Source organism: Fragaria vesca, linkage group LG1 (assembly GCF_000184155.1).
Source record: "Fragaria vesca subsp. vesca linkage group LG1, FraVesHawaii_1.0, whole genome shotgun sequence".
In the NCBI taxonomy this organism is placed as follows: Eukaryota; Viridiplantae; Streptophyta; class Magnoliopsida; order Rosales; family Rosaceae; genus Fragaria; species Fragaria vesca.
The window spans coordinates 3,797,754-3,820,036 of NC_020491.1; the positions used below are offsets into that span (position 1 = coordinate 3,797,754).

Sequence of the window (22,283 nt, forward strand, 5' to 3'; positions counted from 1 at the left end):
GTAAAGGATTAACAAGGGCTATTTTAGTTATTTTGGTCGAGATTGATGTCATTTTAAAAGTTTAGGGATGAAACTGATTTTAAAAAAAAGATGAGGTATCAGACTGATTTTAGACCTAAAGTTCAGGGGAGTAAACTGAAATTTTTCCAATAATTATTTTGTATGCTTGATACACATCTCTAGTGAGGATAGGGTTTATCACTACCTAAGGAAACTCCGATTCAATCCGCCACCCAGCTGGGAGGCATCTACATCCAATTCAACGGTTTCCCAATCTATGAATTGTCAATCCTCGTCTATCTTACATTATGTTTTACAACTGTGACAATGTTCGAGTGAAATGATAAAGATTAGTTATGATTTTAGGAATAAAACATGACAAATGGTCCATTCCGAAGTTAAATACATTAAGCTTCAAAGATTCAAAATCCGACATATTTAACAATGACAAATAGTCCATAAACGTCGTAAGTGGATATTTATCCATTGGGCTTGGTGCCAGGCCCAATTAGAGACCATATCCGGGTCAGTGGCCCATTTATTGGCCTGAATCCGGGTGACACCGATACTACATTTCACAAAACGCAAAAACCCTGGCAAAATCTCTGCAACTCCAAAAATGGGAAAGAAACGCAAATTAGGGCAACTCGAAGCAGCGCAGCCACAACCGGCGGAGCCGAAGAAGCAGAAGCCGGAACCGGTCGTAATCTCAGTTGACGACGCCGGAACGCCTCTCGAATCGGCCAAACAGATCGTATTGATACAGCCGGAAGTGCTCCCAAACCCTAATGAGGTCCCAGTAAAACCGGCAGAACAAGTCTTCACCAATCCGCCGGTGCCGGAGATTGAAACAGAGGCAGCAGAACCGCCGCCGCCGAAGAAGAGGAAGAAGCCGAAGAAGCAGAAGCAGAATCCGTTCGATATCTGTGTCGACGTCGCCGGAAAAGCTTCAGAACCGTCAAAAGAGATCGGATTAATCCAAGGGAAACCACCGGAGCTGCCGCCCCCAAATTTAACGGTTGGAGTAGAATCCGGAGCAGAACTGAGCTCAAATCCAGCGGAGATTGAAGCTAAACCAGCGGAGCTGCCGCCGCCAAATCCAGTAGCAAAAGGTGAAGTGAAATCCGAAGAGGCGAGGATGAATCCGGAGCCGAATGTTGAAGCGAAAACCGAAGAGGTGACAGTGAAGAAGAAGAAGAACAAGAAGCAGAAGCTGAGGGAGCTAATGGAGATGCAGATGATGCAGAGTGCAGTGACAACACAATGTGGTGATGATGTGGAGAAAAATTGCGAGGCGAAAATTATCGAAGAAGATGAGCCACCAAAAAAGAGGAAGAAGAACAAAAGGCAGAAGCTGAGGGAGCTAATGGAGATGCAGGGCACAGTCACAGCTTGTGTTGATGATGTGGAGAAAAATGGCGAGGCGAAATTTGAATCAACGAAGAAGATGGGCCAGTAAAGAAGAAGAAGAAGAAGAACAAGAAGCAGAAGTTGAGGGAGCTAATGGAGATGCAGGGCACTGTCACAAGTTGTGTCGATGATGTGGAGAAAAGTGGTGAGGTGAAAATCAATGGGCTGCTCCCAGTGCCACCGATGACACAGACGGTCCGGGAAGTGGAGATGCAGAGCACAGTGGCAACACAATGCGGTGATGTGGAGAAAAATGGCGAGGCGAAAATCAACGGGCCGGTAAAAAAGAAGAAGAAGAAGCAGCAGCAGAAGCTGAGGAATCTGCTCCTAAAGCCAGTGCAAGTGGTAGCAGTGGTGAAGGGATCGAACGAGACAGTGACAGTTTGTGTTGGTGTGGAAAACAATGTCAAAAGGAAAATCGACGAGGCAGGTGTAGTAGCGAAGCTGCTTGCTATGCATGGGCTAACAATGGTGGTTGGAGAAGTGGAGAATAAGAAGCGGAAGAGGAAAGAGAATAAGATGGAGAACACAGACATTACTTGTGTTGATGTTGGAAAAAATGATGAGGTGGTCACAATGCCAGGGCTACCACAGACGATCGAAGAAGTGGAGACTAAGAAGAGGAGAAGGAAAGAGGATAAGGAGGTGGGGAGCACAAATTCTTGTGTTGATGCTGGAAAAAATGTTGAGCTGCTCCTGAATCCTGTGCCAAATGTGAAAGGAAAACCCAAGGTATTGACCGCGAGTCAGGAGCTAAGAATCAGGATGAAGAAGAGGAGGAAAGCTGCGAGGAGGAGGGAGAAGTGGAGGATGAAGTGCAGAATCACAATGTGTGTTGATGATGCGGGAAAATTTGTTGAGGCGAAGACAAGTGAAGAACACAAAGAAGATAACAAGATCACAAATGCAATGCTAATTCTGAAACATATGGAATGGAGGAAGAAACAATTAGTTTTGGGCTTGCAACGAAAAGCTGTGGCCGAGAAGCGGAAAGAGAAGAAGAGCACAGAAGAAACGGTCGAAGAAAAAAATAAGGAGAGCACAAATGAAAAGGCTGAGGAGCAAATAATCGAATATCTTCAAGTGAGTGTTCTAATTTATCTGCAATTTTATTTAAAGTATTATAATTGCTACTCTTATAAGCTAAGGATTGCCTAATGCTTGTATTTTGTGGAGTTGTCTTTGTTTAATTATGGAAAACTAGGTCTGCATTCAAATCAATTTCGAGTTATTCGTCTTGTTTGAGGAAGTTGATTAGGCTGGTTAAACGGTCCTGGGAATAGGGTAGTTATATATAGTGATTAGTAGTTAGTGATATTTCTGTGTTGATGTGATGCTTGCAGGTATGTGTCATATGTCGAGGAAAAGGGCATATCATCTCGACTTGCCCTCTGCTGAATCAGACCCAAACAAATAACAAGAAATCTGGAAACAAGCTTCCTGAGTGTTGTCAGCCTCTTCAACATGGTAATTTTCCCTTCTATTAATATTGCCAATTTATGTGCAGTTGGTTCCGTCTTTAGTTGCTTTGTGCCAATTATCATTGTTGTGTGATATCTCAATCCTAATAAGTTTGTCCGGTGATAACTTGTGACTTTGTGAGTGATGCATTCTTTTTGAAGTGCCCTTTTGTTCTACGCAACTTCATGTATTTGGAAGTTTACATGAAAATGCAAGCCTTTACGGGTACAATGTAAGAAACTAGTTGGATTAATGACAGGATTCTCAAAATCTGGGACTAGTTTAGTGCTATAAACTCAAAGACTGCTTTTATTAGCCTCTTTCCCCTACAATTTGTTCTTTTTCATCTTTCAAAATACTTTGATCCCCTTGGGAAAACTCAATCCCTCAAAGAGAGTGCTAGTATTTGCCTCTTCGGTCTTCCCCTACAATTTGTTTTTGTCTATGAAAGTACATTGATGCCCTTGGGAATCACAATGATGTTTATCATGTTTCTGACAAGTACAAGTACTCCCCATGTCAAAATGGAGGTATCAATAGTTGTGTTTCTGAAGATAGGGTTCAAACTTCAGTGCAGGTTTGAGTCTTGTACAATGGATATATATGGGGAGATTCATTGTACAAATTTTGTCCAGTAAGTATAGAGAACTTTTTTCCCCATGCATATATATAAAGGATCTTAATGTTACCGTCACATATATGAGGTTTGGTCACTGTATTCGTCTGTCTATGTAATGAAAATTAGATGTCGAGCAGGATATGAATAGACCATAGAGTGCTAAATGCTTGGTGATTGCAGATCTCCCTCAACTTCCTCATATATCTCTAATATCTTCGATAGTAGTTGCTTTCTGAACCTATATGATTAAGGCATGTCAATAAGGATGGTGACAGTATGAGTGCTTGCTTTGGCTGATCTTGGCCTGGTACTAAGTTTTGTACTTTCTAATTCTCAGCGGAACTGAAGAATGGCGAAGCGGAGAAGTTGCTTGACTGTCCTCCTGAGGATACTTTGGTGCAAGATAAGTCATCTGATTGTAAAGAAGGCAAGTCCGCTGTGAAGAATGGCGAAGCGGCAAAGTTGCTTGGCTGTCCTCCTATGGATACCTTGATGAAAGAAGAAACATCTGGTGTTAAAGAAGACGAGTCCACTGTGAAGAATGTTGAAGAAAGCAGTTGTACTCCTGAGGATATTTTCATGAAAGATGAGAGTATTGTTAAGGTTGATTGTGCTTCTCACCCAGAAGAGTGTTATGTTAAACCAACGATTGAACAGGAGGGCCCTGAGGCAGTGAATCATGTTGCATGATGATTTTTGCAGGATGAATTTCTTGGCATTCCATTTTTGTTTATGATTGCAACAGGCCAAAGCATCTTTACTTTTAATACTTACCCCAAATCAACTCTCACCAGGAATTTTGTCACAGTAGTTGATAGTTTATACATGAACAAGGGCCATGAGTGTGGTTCTCAAATTGAAGACCATTCTAATGTCAATTATAGACTCTTGTGTTTCTCATCTTCTTGGTAAGCATTTCTTTACGTGTTCTTTCTTTAACACTTGCCCGCAAGCATTGCTCGGATGTGATGGATAGATACCAAGACTCTTGGTATGAAATTGTATCATTTTCGAGCTAAAAGTCTGAGTCCTATTTTAGCCCCTTTCGAAATTAAGGCCATTTTTTTTGTGCTAGTATTTTTGGTTCTCTTAAACTTGCAAGTTTTTTGGACATTTTACGCTTCATGCTAACAAAGAATATGTATGTCGTTTTCTCAAATTTTCAAATCATAAACTAACTTCTCAAGTTGTTTGGTTATTGAAATAAACGATCATGGTCGGACTAACAACCTAAAATGGAGTAACGCATAAGAACCATATAAGAAATTCGAAAATATCTTCCAAGAATACAATTTTCTAGATATTATTATTTAACAAATTAAAAAAAGGAAAAAAAAAACCAAACCGGTTCACTCATTTAACTTTAGGTTCACTCTTCACTGAAAAGCCTCATTTCCTCTTCTGTCTATCCAAACCCCCCAAACTCTCTTTGTGGAGAGAAAGAAATGGTGTCAACAATTCTGTCATCAACCACATCCTCATTTCTTTCCAATTCCAACCCTTACTCTGATGCCTTTCCCACCTTCAACAAATCCAGACCACCCTTGGAACTTTCCAGAAGACCCACCCTCAACTTCCCCAAATCCCTCAAGCTTGTTCCTTTCAGGGTCTTCAGCTCTGCTGGCCCAATTGAGGATGGCTCAGCTGAGCAGTTTCTGCAGAACAATTCAATTGGGGACTTCATGAGGTTCAAGACTGGGGCAGATGGAGGTACTGGGGAGTTGCAGACTGCTGTTGTGAGTTACAAGAAGAAGTTCCCTTGGTCTCTTTTGAAGCCTTTTCTTCAGGTATTGGTTTTAAAGGTGGAGTCTTTGGTGGGTTTTGGTGTTGGGTTTTTGGTACTGATTACTGGGTTTTGTTTCTTGTTTTGCTTTTGTAGGTTGATTTGGTTTCGACGATTCATATAGCGGATAAAGAGTAAGTTACAGACTGACTTGCTTGTGCTTTTAGTGATTTGGCTGTTATTTACTTGTGTTTGTAAGTGTTTGATGAGAGCCTGAAAATGGTGTAAAATGTTACAGCTGAAGTTTAAGGTGTTAAGTGAAAAAAGTAGGAGTGATATATAGTGAGCTAGGTAAATGCAGTGTTTGCGAGTTTTATGAGAGATGGGGTTTGGAAAATCAGGGCTATTGAAATGCCAAGAACACAACTGGGGTAAAACATAAGGGTAGGTTTGATCCTAAGCTCCTGAAGACCTAATTAAGCTAAGATAACTGACTGCTTTAGTTCATTATAGGGGAAGTTGATCAATTTCTGCTGGGGCTCGCGTCGAGGTTTTCGTTACAGTTATTAAGTGGCAGTACTCATAAGTCATAACTTGATCTTAGAGACCCAAAGATTACGTGAATATGTCCTATTCCTAATGGCCTTGTATCAGATCAGGGAAAATTGATGTGCTTTAGGCATTTAACCAATATGAATGGAAGCTGGTTGTCCCAGATACAAAACATTAATGGTCTTAAATACCATGTCCAGGTACTTCTCAACCCTCCAAAAGGAGCTTGAGTCCTATGATGCTGTTCTTTTTGAGATGGTGACTAGCAAAGAGAGTTTAGAGAATAGAAGAAACCTTGTTGCCACGAAAAGACTCAAAGTCAAAAGTTCACGCTCAAGAAGCTTTAACATTCTGGGATGCATTCAGCGGCAGATGGCTCATTTTCTGAGTCTTGATTTCCAGCTAGACTGTATGGACTATGAGTCTGAGAAATGGTATCATGCAGATCTCGATTTTGAGACTTTCAAGTTGCTTCAGGTTTGGTTATTTATCTTCCCTATCTTGCTGTTGAGTACAAGTAATTTATTTGATATGATGAACTTCTGTATCTTTCGCTTCCATCATTATATGGTGCTATTGTGATAAGTGATAATTGTGCATCTGATACCATTCTCGATTCTTTCAGGATGAAAAAGGCGAAAGCTTCTTCTCCTTTGCAAGGGATATGACAATTAGATCCACGAAAGCTATGATGAAACCTGAAATTCCAGAAGACCTTGATCCTTGGAGATCTAAGCTTTTATGGGCCTCACGTGTTCTTCCTATGCCACTTGTTGGCCTCCTCATTATTGGAGGTGTTTGTGCAGACACGGGCAGTCAGCCATCAAAATTTCCAGAACTAGAGGCCTTATCCAGGCTTGATTTTGGTGGTGCAATGAAGGTCTTCTTAGCCAAAAGGTTAACATCTGAGTAAGTATCAGTCATGATTTTGTCAACTAATAATTTAAAGGGTTTAGCTTAGCATTGTGGGTTGGTTCAAAGTATATTCAAATTTTAGAACTCAAAACTGACTTGGAGCGTATTGTTTGTTAAAGATTCACGCTGGCGACAGCTGATGTAGAAGAGAGTTCTGTGATCATTGGTGAAAGAAACAGAGCTTGCATGGAAGCTCTCACAAAAGCAATTGACGATGGGCACAATAGGATTGCAATACTATACGGAGGTGGTCACATGCCTGATCTAGGAAGGAGATTACAAGAGTTGGATCTGATCCCTTCTCGGGCACAGTGGGTAACGGCGTGGTCCATAAAGAACAGGAACTTAAACAGCAATTCCCTTCCATTTCTGAAGACAATGGCTGAAGTTTCGGGTTGGCCTTTGAATCGCTACCAGACTTTGGCATTGCTTATATTTTCATCAGTGCTCGCAATAGATCTCTGGTTCTGGGAGCTCTTTTTTGGCACTGCTGTCGACTTTTTCTCTCAAATTGGTTCACAGGTTTCGCAGTTTATTGATAATGCAGATATGATATTATAAAACAGTCTCCCAAACCCTATACCATTGCTACAAGTAATTCTTTATATGTAAATGTAAATATGTAAACATCTCTCGTTGAACTGGTGTAAATTCTGGCCAGGCCAACAGTGTATGGAACAAATTGGACTTCATGTTTACTCATACTTTGAACATACCTTGAAACCATTCTGTTTGTATACATCACTTTTGAACTTTTGAGAATGAATGAGCAATGCAAGCCTGAATTGTGAATTTCAGGAGGTTTTCACATAAACATGAAGACCGTCCGACTATATTTGACAGTTTGGTAGGATATCATAACTGGGACAGTAGTTTCTTCGTTTTACCAGTTTGATATCTGATACAGTTGCTATAGTAGTTACATAACTGGGGCCCCATCACTAAAAGAACCATCGGGCATCGGATAAAGATCAACAGACAGGAGTGGTGAGAAAACCTATTCCTATTGTAACAAGGAAATAGGAGCACCCTGCCAATTTCAGTTTCTTTTTATGGTACATAAACTTCACAATCCACAGACTTTTCAAATACAAACCATTTGACAAATTGTAGAAACGATCTCAATATCTTACCAACTTGCATTGGCATCAGCATCTATAGCAAGCAAGACATCACACTGTTTTGTGGAAACTTGACATAGATTTGAGACCTTGCATCTCACTCTTTGTTGGCCCTTCCTCACCGTAGAGTTCGGTTGGAAACAATTCGAATAGATTCTCCACAGAGAATTTTTGATTCCGGTAATAGAGATTACGTACCTAGACCAGATCTGTAAACTAAATCCTGATTATTTGGAATTTAAAATACTTGCTTAATTACATTGCAACTACCTAAGATTGATATCCCAAAATTTTAGGTTTCTATCATTAATATTTGTACAAAAGGTTCTTACTAAGGGAGGGAAGGCCGGAAGTGCCCTATAAATGGAGCATCCATCGTAGCTAGCTAGCCGCAGTTGAAAAATGGCCGGAGAAATTACGTCTTCTTATAACACAACAGTGGTGCAAGGAAAAGAAGAATTCTACCCGCAAGACGAGAACTTCTCACAAGGCGAGAACGTGATATTGCTGATAAAATTCGAAAAGGTAATCGGAGGCAGCCGGAATGGGAAGCACGAAATAATTAGTAGAACACGGATAGGGAAGAAATTATGGATGCCGTTGAATCTGAACAGTGCCAAGATGTTAGCCCACAAGCGTGTCAATGCTCTGAACATATCTATGTTTCTTTCATTCATGGGTGTCCCCAGAGAAGAGCTGGCTGGAGTTGTTCAGAAAATATTCGAGGTGATTGACATGGCCGTCTCCCCCGAGCGGCCTATCTCTGTTGACATAGAGTGGTTGGTTGATGAGCGCAATGAGACGCCGTCGTCGTGTGCGATTTGTTTGGAAGATTTTGCAGAACGAGAAGAAGAAGAAGAAGAAGAAGAAGGCATTACTAGTTTGCCCTGCGCACACCGTTATCATCAAAAATGCATTGACGCCTGGCTGATAATCAAGCCCCTCTGTCCCTTGTGCCGACACTCAATGCCATCAAAAATTCAAAACCCTAACCCTTGCTGCTGCTGAACTTAGCATATATCATCCGTTTTTACTTGCACCTATTTTGATCAGATCTATAGGTTTGCGAATTGAGATCATATAGTTGATCGAATTGCTCATTTGATACCCTAACAAAAACTGTGATTGAAATTTTCATTAGTTATGAACTTTATTATGATCGTTAATTAGTTTGGTTATATATACATTATGCATGTAAGGATGCATCTCCATCTTATAAACATTGAAACTTGATCTTTGCATCAACTATTTAGTGTTGAGGTTGATATCAAAGGGTTTAGGGTGCATGGTAACTAAGGTCTACGATATATGAGGCGCATGCATATACTAAAGTTGGTTTCAATATACTAGCTCAGATGTTAAACTGTTTGAGAGTGATCACTGATAATCGAGAGTGATCCCAAGAAATCTGAAATCCCTATTTGAGCCACCTCAGTAATTTTGACACAAGCATCAACCTCAATCACTTTTAAACTGTCATAATCTATCTTTTGCCTGAATGCATGCCAGATGTTATAGTTTCTATGTATTTATTCTTGTCTCCATCGATGGACATAGCATCGTGTACATGCTTGTACACTTCAACCACGAATAGATGATAATTCCTTTATGACTCGGATTATCCCCTTGGCAATGCGATTTTAAAGATAAAGGTAAAAGATAGACTAGTTTTGGTATAATGAGGAGGAAGATTCCGGCTAAGTTATTGTAACTCCGAGAGCTAGCGGAGGGGGAGATCAGGCTAGAAACCACCAATATCGATACAGAATTACAGATGCATTGAGAGATGCTTGAAATCAGAATATACATTTTTACTTGAGACTGAGACTTCCGAGCACGGCTTTGATAAAACCAAGCTCTTCCTCACTCATATGGCTTGTAAAACTAAAATTCTGCATAATTAGTTGAGATCCATACTTCTCACTATAGAAACTCAACACCTTTTCATCTTCTCTGCTCCAATTTATTTTTGGCATACTGCTCAAGTGCTCATAAACATAAAACAGATCACCCTAGTTCTGTTTTAAAAAGAATTAAAATAAAACTGAGAGGTGCGTTTACATTTATATTGCAGGAACTGTATGAGAGAAGAATCATATCAATTCCTTGAGCTAGGAATGCTACATATAAGAGAAAACAATATGTCAGCCACTGCAACCACATTATGGTCGTTCCCAACAAGATTTACAGGTCTCAGATAACCGTTACACAGAAACACCATCATCAGTGTGAGTGTGTGACCATGTTCTTTATCTAAGATATCATTTCCACAGTTTCCACAAACTCAACACCATTTTCCCACTATTCCGGATACCAAGTATGATATACATATATGCCTTCCAGGGACAAGGGATGTTTTATCCAACTTTACCAATGGATTACCAATTTCCTTTAGAGCCGAATTAAAAAAGTAACCACCGGCCTGCCGAACATTAAGTTGTGGATATGAATGAATAGAGCTTTCAAAATTGTGATATTCTTTAGGTAATGTAGCATGAAGATAGCTCGACTAGAAGCAGAAGCAAATAAATCTTCCCATGATCATGGAGAACCATAACTTGCTGCACCATTACATTCCCTAACATGGTGTAAATCAGATGCCTCCCCTTTTGAATTGACAGTAACAACAGGTACATTCGCTCATTTTCTCTCTATGAATGAACTGAATGCATCACAACTATAAAAGTAGGCACCTGCAGTGAAACATCAAATTTGCATTGACAAAATAAAGTAGCTTTTTTCTCTCAAGTATAAGGCAGTTCCTGCAGTTCATATTTGCACCGTTGTTACAGCTACTTGAAGATGTAATCCTACTGCAGTTTCCACAGGGACTTCTTTTGATCATCATTCTGCAATCAGTTTAGGAACTTATTTAGCAGCAGAAAGGTAAAGACCATAACGGGCTGTTACTGAAGTAGATCAAAGATAAGAACAGAATTTGCTATACTAGAAAAAAGGGCCGTGCATTATCATCAAATGGGAAAGAACTTTGGCAGAAATGAGGGCCAAACTATTATAAAGTTTCTAATTGACACTCATATTTTTGTCTCTTTATTTTGCAGTAGTGATTTATGGAAAATAAAAATGAAAATAAATAAAGAATTAAATTCAGTTTACCCCATGAGGTTTGGGAGTAACTTCATGTTAATCCCTATACTTTCAATTTCATCAGTTTACCCCTCAAACTTTTAAATTTTCCTCAAGCGTGACCAAATGTCCTATATTATGTCCAAATCGGACGTTAACTACTGATAATTTTAACCTTAACTGTGAGGCCAATATCTAGAATTTGGGCAAATCGGACCTTATATGTCCAAATCAGACCTTAACTGCTGATAATTAAAGGTTAATTCAAACGGAATATGAGAATTTGGGCACGGCAGACATAAATTGAAGAGTTCAAGGGGTAAATTGATGAAAATAAAAGAGTAGAGATTAACATGAAGTCACCCCCAAACCATAAAGGTAAACTGAATTTAGTTCATAAACAGACGACTGATTGAGACTTGAAAGGGACCCCCCTCTTTTCGTGTTATAGTGGTCTTGGAAACAACGCCGTTTACTCTAGGACCCAAATACCTTGTGCCAACCCTGTGCCTGCAATGTCAGTTTGGCATCTGGCCACTTGTCTCTGTTATTGTTCCACAAACAAAAAAGACAAAAGCAACCAACTGAAGATTTCAATTCTTTTTCTGGGTTGATTTTTTCTTCTGAACCCAGGTATAAAATTTTGATGAAATTTTCTATCCTTTGCTGCAGTTCAAGTTCGACGATGCTATCAGGAAGGATATGAGAGATAAGAGATTCAGAGGAAAGGTTTGATCGTTTGGGAGGGCCAGGGTGTGAATAGCAGAGTCGCCGACGACGTCAATCCGAGATGAGGAGAGAGGCAGAACAAATGAAGTAGGTGGTTTCCGAAGTGAGGGAAATAGAAATAGCAGCTGATTGTTAGGCCCAGGATGATTTGATCTTGCTGTTTTTCCGATGGCTTTGAGCACCCAAATAGCCTCCTCCCCATCTCTTTCTTGGGCTGAACCACCTCCTCGTAGGAAATACGACGTTTTCTTGAGTTTCAGAGGTGAAGACACGCGCTGGGGTTTCATCTCCCATTTAGACCACCAACTGGAGTTCTGTCAAGTATTCAAGACTTTCAAGGACGACCGGGAGCTTGAAATCGGATCTGAGATCTCTCCGAAGCTATTAACCGCAGTCGAACATTCTCATCTCGCCATCGTTGTTCTCTCACCCAACTATGCTTCTTCCACCTGGTGCTTGGATGAACTTGCCAAGATTATCGAGTTCATGGAACCCGGAGATAAGAGAGTTCTCCCGGTTTTTCTTAATGTGGATCCGTCGGACGTTCGACATCAGAGGAATAGCTTTACTGAAGCCTTTGCTAAGCATGAAGTGAAGTTCAGTGACGACCCGAAGAAGGTGGAGAGGTGGAGACATGCTTTGAGAAAAGTGGCCAATCTATCTGGATGGGATGCAAAGAATTATAAGTAAGCATTACAACAAAACTTCAACATATGTTTGTTGTCTTTTTAGTTTTGATTTGTCATAGCAAATTAGCAATGTTCTACTACATACATATACATATATACTAATTATTAGCTTGATGATTGTCTATTTTTTCTGTTAGATGTGAACGTGAGCTTACAGATGTCATTGTGAAGAGTGTATGGGAGAAATTACGTCCTACGATCACATTGTCTAATTCCGAAGAAAAGTAAGTCGGAATGGATTTCAGACTTGGGCAAATGGGTTTGCTTTTAGCTCTTGAGGGAAAAGATGTTCGATTTATTGGTATATGGGGTATGGGTGGAATGGGTAAGACCACCCTTGCTAAGCTAGTGTACGAGAAAATTTTGCATAATTTTGAAGTGGCTGAGTTTCTTGTTGATGTCAGGAAGTCTCGCGGTAAACTAGTGAATCTTCAGAAACAGGTTCTTTTCCCAGTCTTGAAGGAAAATGTTTCACAAGTTTGGGATGAGTACAAAGGAACTTTTTTCATTAGAAGATGCTTGTCCAATAAAAAGGTTCTTCTCGTTGTTGATGATGTTGATAGCTGTGACCTCCTAAAACAGTTGGCCGGACATAAATCTTGGTTTGGTGAGGGGAGCAGAATCATTGTTACAACTAGAGATGAACGTGTGCTCATTGAGAATGACATAGAAATATCATTTAAGCTATCAGGGCGAAATGAATGTGAAGCTCTTGAGCTATTTTGTCAGAATGCCTTCAAAAAAGATCTGCCTGTGGAAGGATTTTCAGAGCTGTCCAAGTGTTTCATAAATTATGTGGAAGGGCTTCCCTTAGGTCTTAAAATCGTTGGAAGCTCTTTGTACAATAGAGATCTAGAGACATGGGAAAGTGCTTGGGACAGACTAAAGAAAGGCTCTGATGCAAAGATTTTTAATTCACTCAAAATAAGTTATGATGCACTAGATTACATGGAGAAAAACATTTTTCTGGATGTTGCATTCTTCTACAAGGGGATGAACAAGGGGCGAGTTATTGAATTGCTTAAGAGCTGTGACTTTAGTGCCCGTTATGGGATAGAAGTTCTTATTGAGAAATCTCTGATAACTATTGATGTGGTCGATAATGTTGAGATGCATGGTTTGATACAAGAAATGGCACAGGAAATTGTTCGACTAGAAACACAAGAGCCTGGTCTTCGCAGCCGTTTGTTGCATCGTAATGACATATTTCATGTATTCACGGCTAATACGGTAAGAAGTTATATAGATAACCCAATTAACAAGTACATTTCATTTAAGCATGATATATATATTAGACCCTGTGTGGAATTAACTTTTTCTTTATTCTGAATTAATATCCAGGGAATAGAAGCAATCAAAGGCATCCGCTTGAGCCTATCAGAATTAGAAGAGGCAGATTCAAACTGGAATTTTGAATGCTTTTCTAAGATGCTCAAACTTATGTTTCTTGAATTTGATAATTTAATAGTTAGTTCAGGCCCCAAATCCCTCCCAAATTCTTTGATAATACTCAGATGGAGTTGGTATCCTTCCAAGTCTCTTCCAGCATGTTTCAGACCAAACTCACTTGTTGAACTTAAAATGCAGAATAGCCAACTCGTTAAGCTTTGGGATGGAAGACAGGTAAGAGTGTTGGTCATGTTTTGTACTTTAAAATAGAATCTTAAATTTTCCGAAGGTAATTGTTTGCTCCATGCGTTGTACAGGAATTGCCTAATTTGAAACATTTGGATCTTGGTGACTCCAATAATTTGAAGAAGACCCCAGATTTCACAGGTATGTCGAATCTTGAGGAATTGAATCTTGCATTTTGTGAGGGTTTAGTTGAGGTCCATCCATCCATTGCAGTGCACAAAAAACTGAAGTTGTTGACACTCTACGGATGCAAAAACGTTAAGAGCTTCCCAAGTAAGATTGAAATGGATTCCCTCAAGTTTCTCGACCTTTCCTACTGCTCAAAACTAAAGATTCCAGAATTTGGAGAAGGGATGGAAAACCTGTGTCACCTTATCATACCCGGTACTGCTACTGAGGAACTACCTTCATCAATTGAACATATGGTTGGTCTTGAAGTGCTCGATATGTCACGATGCCCAAAACTGAAAAAACTAGTAGAAAATACGGGGGAGATAGAGTGTTTGAAACCATCTATGAGAAGTAAGCTTGGCTCCTTATTCAGAAGAAAGAGTCTAGAGCCTTCGTTGCCATCTCCAAGGGCTTTTCCGTCTTTGTGGTCGTTAGAACTAGCTGATTGTCATCTTAGTCAAGGAGTAATCCCCGATGATATTGGCTACTGCTTTCCATCTCTATATGGGTTGCGTCTTGATGGAAATGATTTTATTACTCTTCCCGCAAGCATTAAATGCCTTTCTAAGCTTGCTGCCATTAATTTGACGGGGTGCAAAAGGCTTCAACAATTACCGGATCTCCCGTCGAATTGGTATTTACAAGTGTGGGCAGATGATTGTGATTCCTTAAAAAAGTTGTCAGAACCATCACAGCAGGGCACATCCTCCAATTTGGTGGGCTTTCGTTTATCAACTGTGAACTGCTTTGGATTGATCGACAGTGAAGGCTTCACTAATGGAATATTTTCGATGCTAAGGAGATTGGCTTCTCAGGTATGTTACATCGATCACTCATATTTGTGTGTGTGTGTGTGTCTCTCTCTCTCTCTTTCTCTCTCTCTCTGTGACTGTATCTTCTAAATCCTCATTGAACATGCATAATTGTTCCTTTGGTGTAGGGAATCTCCCGGGACTTTCTCTCATACAGCTGTACTGTTCGTCCATCATTTGATATTCTAAGTCCTGGAAGTAGAATCTCAGAGTGGTTTGATATTCGAAGCGAGGGAGGCTCATTGACTGTGGAGCTGCCTCCGGATCGGAAAAATTGTAAATCAAAGTGGATGGGCATTGTGTTTTGTGTTGTTTTTGCCGATCTGAAAGAACCTCACACTCTTGAGAATGATGAGTTCGTAATTGAAGGTCTATCGCCAGCGGTTGGTGTTAAACACATTCATGATTCAAAAAAGCACTTTATGCATCTAACAAATACGAAGCGGCATATGAAGGGAGATCATCTTTGGGTGTCTTTTATGCCTCGTGGTCAAATCCGGGATACCACAAGCTGCTCTTTTACGTTCTCATTCGATGCGTATTGTGATTCTTGGCGGCATCCTCGTATTCCATGCCCGAATTGTGTGAAGAGGTGTGGAGCCCGATTGTTGTACAAGGAAGATTTGAAAAACTTGCTCAATCCACCCACCGACATCATGAAACGGAGTCTTGAATTATGCGACTCAGAGGGAGGCAGAAGCAAGAGGAGAAGGTCCGAGTAAAATTGCAAGTGGTAGCTAGCTCTAACAATGAATCATTATTCAAAAGACTCGAGGCATGATACTAATCGTTCTTGTGGAGGTATGTTTTTGTGATTTACAAAAATGGTAGCTAGCTCTAACAATGAATCAGTCAATTTGGATAACCTTCTTATGCAAAGGTTGTTGTATATCTTTGTTAGTAAATGATCTGTACTGTTTTCCAGGATTATGGGCTTGATTTTGAAGGTGAAGATCATCCTTTTGAGTGCATGTGTGGCGGTTTACGTTGCCAAGACAAGAAGCAGAAAGGTTGGTGTACACCATCATCTCTTCTCATTTTCCGAGACAAATGTGAACGGCATCTTCTTCTGTGAAGACAATGAAAAAAACATTGTCACAAGAGATGAGCACGGTCATACACATTATTATGTTGTAGTCTTGAGAATTTTACACTTCATCTCTATATCGTAGCTCCTCTTACAGCTTCTGATTATTACATGATTATGTGTTTATATATGCAGGGAAAAGAGCAGTGAATATTAGATGACGAATGACACTAATCTTTGTCCTTTGGCTTCATTTTGTTAACTTCTGAAGCGCGTACATGGCTTACACCACAATAGCTGCAGAACTACAGAATTTTTCGTATTAGTCTACTTTGACACTCTCTAGTGCATCGTGTATCTTATCTGTGGGCAATTTGTATTGAAAACGCGGTTACCGAATGTACCATATCGGAAAAAACTTGGTAATCTTGCAGTTTTGTGACACAATTTAGGTCTGTTCAACAAGGCAACAAGGACAACCATCCAATTCTGTTCACTTGGCAGCTCATATGAGGCACATGTGTGCAAATTGTATATACGGAAAGTCGATGAAACAATGTCACTCTTGTTTCGGAAACTTTGATTTTGATTAGTGTAATCCTTTTCTCTTTGTTCTTATTTTGACATTGCTCATACTTTCGTCGGTACTTACTATATATATCTGGTTCTGGGAGCTCTTTTCTGCTGTCGACTTTTTGTCTCAAATTGTTTCTCAATATATTGATAATGCAGATATTTTCTGATCACTACCAGAATCGAGAAGGCATGAATTGGAATCAATTGATAGCTTGATACTTTGATACAAAGCTTGACTGAAGCAGGAAGAGCAGCCGCGGTGACCGCCGGAAAGACAGGAGAGAAAGAATCGGAAACCCAAAAGACGCCGAGGTGAAAATGTGTTTTTTTTTTTTTTTAAGATGGGCCCCACTGCCCGTCAAGGCCCACGACCAGTAGAACCGCCTAGCCACGCACCGTTTCCGCCAAGGCCGCGTTAGGCCCAATCTGTCTTATTTTTGCTTTTAAATTACTTCTTTTGTTTAAATGATGGACCCCCCTGCGCATCTAGGCCCACCACCTAGGCCTACATCGTCTCCGCCTGGCCCACTTAGGCCCAATCTGACTTAAAACTATTTTTTTTAGTTTTCTTTTTTAAACATAAGCTCCGCCTCTGTTTCAATCCCTCACCACCCTTCGGCCATTTTCTTATCAACCGAACTCAAGCCTCGGTCTCCAAAACCCAGAAGCAAAAATCAAGACCCTTTTAGACTTCTTAACACAGAACACGTCGTTCTTGTTCCTTCTCTTTCCAAAGCTTCCAGTCCCCTTCCCCTGTTTCGTTCACAGCAAAAAACAGAGCATGAATAGTACAAGAACTTCATAATGCATACTGGAAACTTCTGTATAGAGAAAAAGAGAAGCTCAACAATTTGTACAGAGTTCATGACTTGACGGTGTGGCGGTGAGTTCCACTTCCGGTTTTTTTTTTCTGCTTTCAGTTCATTTCGGGCCATTCCCATGAATATTATTGTCCTTTATCAATGATGAAAGAAATAATACAAATGGGGTCCTTGTTTGCTATGTTGGATCTTAATCAAATGAAGAAGATGCATCATTGTTTCAACGTGCTTCACTGTGTTTGGCTGCTTTGCTATTGGTTACAACAAGACAAACAACTAAATGATATAAGATAGCGATTCCAATCTCCATACACATGTCCATTCTTATCTTTGGTTTATTTACTACAAAGATTATAGACTTGTATATATTATACTGAATCAAATTACGTAGGAGGTGGGTGTTGATCAAGTCAGAGCTAGGGTTCAAAATCCGACGCATATGCTAGTATCTTTGCCCTGAAAGAGAAACATTGAAATATAGTTCGGATATTCCTCTCCCATTTGTGTTCCCACTTCACACACTCATGTTCTACCTCCGTCGGTGGCCAGTCACTCTCAAAATCTCCAGGTAAAACTTGCTGGACAAATAAGTGGAACTGTGGGGATTTTTTTCGCTTTTACTTGTCTTTTTCGACAATTATATATGTTTATCTCTTCAACTGTTAATCTCCGACCTAATTTCATATTTTTGTTACAATACAGACCTAAATACTATCACGTTATTCACATTGGTGGTTAGATCATCATGCGTGCTGGAAATATTGCTCGCTTGGTCCATTCATGTCTTTTTAGTCAAATCCATTCATACAGGTAATGTGCCAGATAAACTTCGACAGAGGCGTGTGGAGGCAGCGTGACCTGAGAAAAGCTCCTTTTTATAAAGTAAACAGAATGCAATTATTTCTCATTCCAATTCTATAATTACCCTTTTACTTAATCTTAATTAGCCTAATTTACTGTTACTTAAGGTAAAATTACTCAAGATTAGCTGTCTTTTGTATATAAAGGATTGCAGTGATGCATATCCTTTCTGGTTTGCGCAGACCCCTTTTGATCTCATCTTCTTCACCAAGAAGATGTCATCACAATTTCCACCTCTGGATTCAAACAAGGATAACGATTATCACCCTATTCCTGGTTCAGAACCTCCATCATCATTACCTTCAGGGTCTAAACCAGGTCTCAACAAATATGCTCTTGCTGGTGCTATTTTGGCTTCCACAAACTCTGTTCTCCTCGGCTATGGTTAGAACCCTAAATCAATCCCTTCAATGTTTGCACCTTCTTATCTTTTTAAGTCCTAAAGATAAAACCCTTGATTCTGTTATTTGGGTTTTGCAGATATTGGGGTGATGAGCGGTGCAGCCCTTTATATAAGGGAGGACATGAACATTACATCAACTCAGCTAGAGATCTTGGTTGGTTCCCTAAATGTGTGTTCTTTGATTGGATCCATTGCCTCAGGCAAGACTTCGGATTGGATTGGGAGGCGTTACACTATAGTCCTGGCTGCAGTAACTTTTCTAATAGGGGCAGTTCTGATGGGACTAGCACCATCTTTCTTGTTCCTTATAGCTGGAAGAGTGGTGGCCGGGATTGGTGTTGGATATTCACTTATGATTGCCCCGGTTTATGTAGCAGAGCTCTCGCCGGCTCTTACACGTGGCTTTCTGACCTCCCTCCCTGAGGTGTTCATCAATGGTGGAATACTACTAGGGTACATCTCCAACTATGCTTTGTCCGGCCTCCCACAGAACTTGAATTGGAGACTTATGCTTGGACTTGCAGCATTTCCGGCGTTTGCTGTTGCTGTCGGCGTGTTGGCAATGCCGGAGTCACCTAGGTAATTCGGCTTTAGATTTTGGTCACATTTTACTAGAAACATACATGTTTGCTATGTTTTGTTTTGGTACATTTGACCATATAATGCGGATGTTTTGTTGATGTTTCTGTTTGACATTGACATTGGTAAATAGGTGGTTGGTGATGAAAGGCCGGTTAGACGAAGCGAAGCAGGTTTTGATAAGAACATCTGAAAGCAAGGAGGAAGCTGAATTGAGGCTCAAAGAGATAGCAAGAGCAGCTAATTCAATGCCTGCAACTTCTTCAAGCAATTGGAGTGGGCAAGGGGTTTGGAGAGACTTATTGTTGAGGCCCACTAGGCCCATTCGCCGCATTCTCATTGCCGCCATTGGTGTCAATTTCTTCATGCAAGCTTCCGGCAATGATGCCGTCGTGTATTACAGCCCGGAAGTTTTCAGGGACGCCGGAATTCAAAACAAGAAGCAGCTTGTTGGTGTGACAATACTCATGGGCATTGCCAAGACCTTCTTTGTTTTGATATCAGCTCTGTTCTTGGACTCGTATGGCAGGAGGCCACTTTTGCTTTTGGGCTCAATCGGCATGGCATTCTCGTTAGCTTCATTGGGCCTGGGCTCCAAGTTTCTTGAATATTCAATTGACAAGCCCACATGGGCTATTGGGTTGTGTGTGGTGGCGGTGTGTTCGGCCGCTTCATTCTTCTCCATTGGGCTTGGGCCCATCACATGGGTGTACTCATCGGAGATTTTCCCAATGAGGTTAAGGGCCCAAGGTTCAAGCTTGGCGATAGGGGTGAACCGATTGGTGAGTGGCTTGGTGGCAATGACATTTCTAAGCATTTCTAGGGAGATAACATTTGGAGGTATGTTTTTCATGCTCGCGGGGATAATGGTGGTGGGTACAATTTTCTTTTACTTCTGCTTGCCGGAAACAAAAGGAAAAAACTTAGAAGAAATCGAGGCTCTCTTCGAGGATGAGTATGACAAGGAGAACCGGAAAATGCTTCTTTCTTGACGTGCATTGTAAGAGATACGTATCATTATTTCCATTGCTTGGAACACATTGATTTGCAACATTGAACACCATAGGAAATTAGTTGCATAAGTTGTTATAGTTCTAGTAGATTTTGTCGGAGATAGAGTTTCATCCTATGATCATGAATTAGTCATTGACCATGAGTGTGTTGTTTAGTTCAATGTGTAGATTGCTCTTGAGGTATTGTGCTACCTCAAATTCCAAAAGAGGGAAATGGGAATCATGTAAATTTTGGGCATGATATGATAGTTGCAGTTTCTCTCAAGGACAAAGTTGAATGTGTACATTTTGTTTTTTTCATATATAAATGCTTTTTTCTTCTTTTTTCATGTTTCTCATTAGTGAACCACTGCAAAGTAGTCTAGTGGTTCTTGCCTAGTTAGGTGTGCTCCTCAACCTAGGTTCGACACTGTCAAAAGTAGTTAGGGGAGGAGCTGCAATGCCCTGCTGGCTGTCCGGGCTCCTAACGGATTAGTCATTAGGCCTAAGAAGCCTTTGAGATACCGCGATTTTGAATCAAACAAAAAATGTTTCTCATTAATGCAAACCATTAAATTCTAGGGCCAATTACATAGAAGTCCGGTTAGAGACATTTTCTCCTATATAGGTCCACTTAAACATTTTTACCCACATAAGTCCACCCAAGTCTAAATAGAGTCTTATATTAGGTATTAAAGTTCAACAAAATTACAGACTGCCATCCAACAAAAAAATTAGATTTTCTCTTATATTTACAAAAATGCCACTAATGTAAAAAGTCAACAACCACAAATAGTCTCCGGCTGACCTCCGGCGAGGTCTCCGGCAGACCTCCGGCCGACCTCCGACGAACTTTCCGGTCGACCATCTATGACAATTCTAACGACCACAAAAGCTACTACCACTGATAATAAAAACTACTACTACTAACAAAAAAAGATAAATACTATTGTTGTCAACAAAAGATACTACCGCTGGAAACAAAAACTACTACTGCCGAGAACAAAAGCTACTATGACTAGTAACAAAAACTACTAGCGTTGTAAAGAAAAGCTACTACCGTTGTAAAAAAAGCTACTAACACCATAAAGAAAAGCTACTACCATCGTAAAAAAAAAGCTACTAACACTATAAACAAAAGTTACTACCATACATAATAAAATATACTACTACCAAGTAATACAAAATATACTATTACAGTGTCAAAAATACACTATCACAATAACAAAAATATACTACTACTGTGTTGGAAATATACTATCATAACCATAACCAGTAAATTGTGAGCTTGTTGAGTGTTGAGCATGTTAAGAGGATGGTTCCATTCTCGGTAGAGCCTTCGTTTCCCAACACCGTCGATGCCAGCAACGACGGGTTTATCTGGATCGGATCAAGAGGTAGGTCTAGTCGATTTCATCAGAGGTGAAGGCGCTAGATGGTTGAGCGGATCAAATCAAAAGGTGTCATCGTCGATCCGGAGACGTCGTCGTCGGGCCGGCGGCGTCGAGGTCGAATCAGAACACGTCAAGGTCAAATAAGAAGACTCCGAGGTTGAGGCCGAATTAGAAGTCGTCGTTGATGGAATTAGACGCAGTCGAGGCGTCAACGTCGAGTTGGCAGCGTTAAGGTCGAGATGTCATCGTTGGCCGGCAGCGTCGAGGTCGAGGTCGAGGCGTCTTCATCGTCGTCGGAGAAGCAGATCGACGCCGGAGATATCTGGTTTTCAGATGAGGATCATCTCATCGCTGGTTTTGAAGCTCCCATTTGCAAAGAGAGAGAGAGGAGAGAGTTTTCGATGAAAGAGAGACGAATTGGATGCGGTTGAGATATAGCTAAGGGTACTTTAGGTAGAACGAAAAAAATAGGTGATGGGTTTGGTCCCAAAAGTGAATTTATGTAGGTAAAATTGTTAAGGTGGACTTATGTAAGAAAAAATATTGAAAAGAGGACTTTTATAAAATTTTCTATAAATTCTAATACTATTAGAAAGAGATAGACTCCCTAACTCTTTTCCTAAAAGAAGAAAAACAGATAAAGATTGTCTACGATATTAAATTGAAATCTGTTAGAAAGAGATGGACTCCCTAACTCTTTTCCTAA

General features: G+C 40.3%; 3 protein-coding genes and 1 pseudogene across 4 annotated transcripts; all 4 read left to right on the forward strand.

Moving 5' to 3' along the window:
* The first annotated feature begins 1,464 nt into the window (after nucleotides 1-1,464).
* Nucleotides 1,465-4,388, forward strand: LOC101302100. The gene is made up of 3 exons (XM_004287371.1): nucleotides 1,465-2,493; nucleotides 2,754-2,877; nucleotides 3,828-4,388. Exons 1-3 carry the CDS (start codon nucleotides 1,504-1,506, stop codon nucleotides 4,178-4,180), a joined length of 1,467 nt encoding a protein of 488 aa, XP_004287419.1. The 5' UTR covers nucleotides 1,465-1,503; the 3' UTR covers nucleotides 4,181-4,388.
* A 501-nt stretch (nucleotides 4,389-4,889) lies between these two features.
* Nucleotides 4,890-7,327, forward strand: LOC101301808. Its single transcript, XM_004287370.1, has 5 exons — nucleotides 4,890-5,277; nucleotides 5,370-5,407; nucleotides 5,966-6,242; nucleotides 6,391-6,674; nucleotides 6,800-7,327. Exons 1-5 carry the CDS (start codon nucleotides 4,936-4,938, stop codon nucleotides 7,239-7,241), a joined length of 1,383 nt encoding a protein of 460 aa, XP_004287418.1. The 5' UTR covers nucleotides 4,890-4,935; the 3' UTR covers nucleotides 7,242-7,327.
* Nucleotides 7,328-11,785: 4,458 nt separating this feature from the next.
* LOC101310937 lies at nucleotides 11,786-15,901 on the forward strand (annotated as a pseudogene). Its single transcript, XR_183822.1, has 6 exons — nucleotides 11,786-12,303; nucleotides 12,444-13,536; nucleotides 13,648-13,929; nucleotides 14,013-14,927; nucleotides 15,053-15,725; nucleotides 15,850-15,901. The product of XR_183822.1 is annotated as a TMV resistance protein N-like (transcript).
* Nucleotides 15,749-20,276, forward strand: LOC101311224 (polyol transporter 5-like). Its single transcript, XM_004288797.1, has 5 exons — nucleotides 15,749-15,804; nucleotides 15,850-15,934; nucleotides 18,392-18,593; nucleotides 18,690-19,191; nucleotides 19,325-20,276. The coding sequence occupies exons 1-5, from the start codon at nucleotides 15,749-15,751 to the stop codon at nucleotides 20,181-20,183; spliced, it is 1,704 nt and encodes a 567-aa protein (XP_004288845.1). The 3' UTR covers nucleotides 20,184-20,276.
* Nucleotides 20,277-22,283: the final 2,007 nt, after the last annotated feature.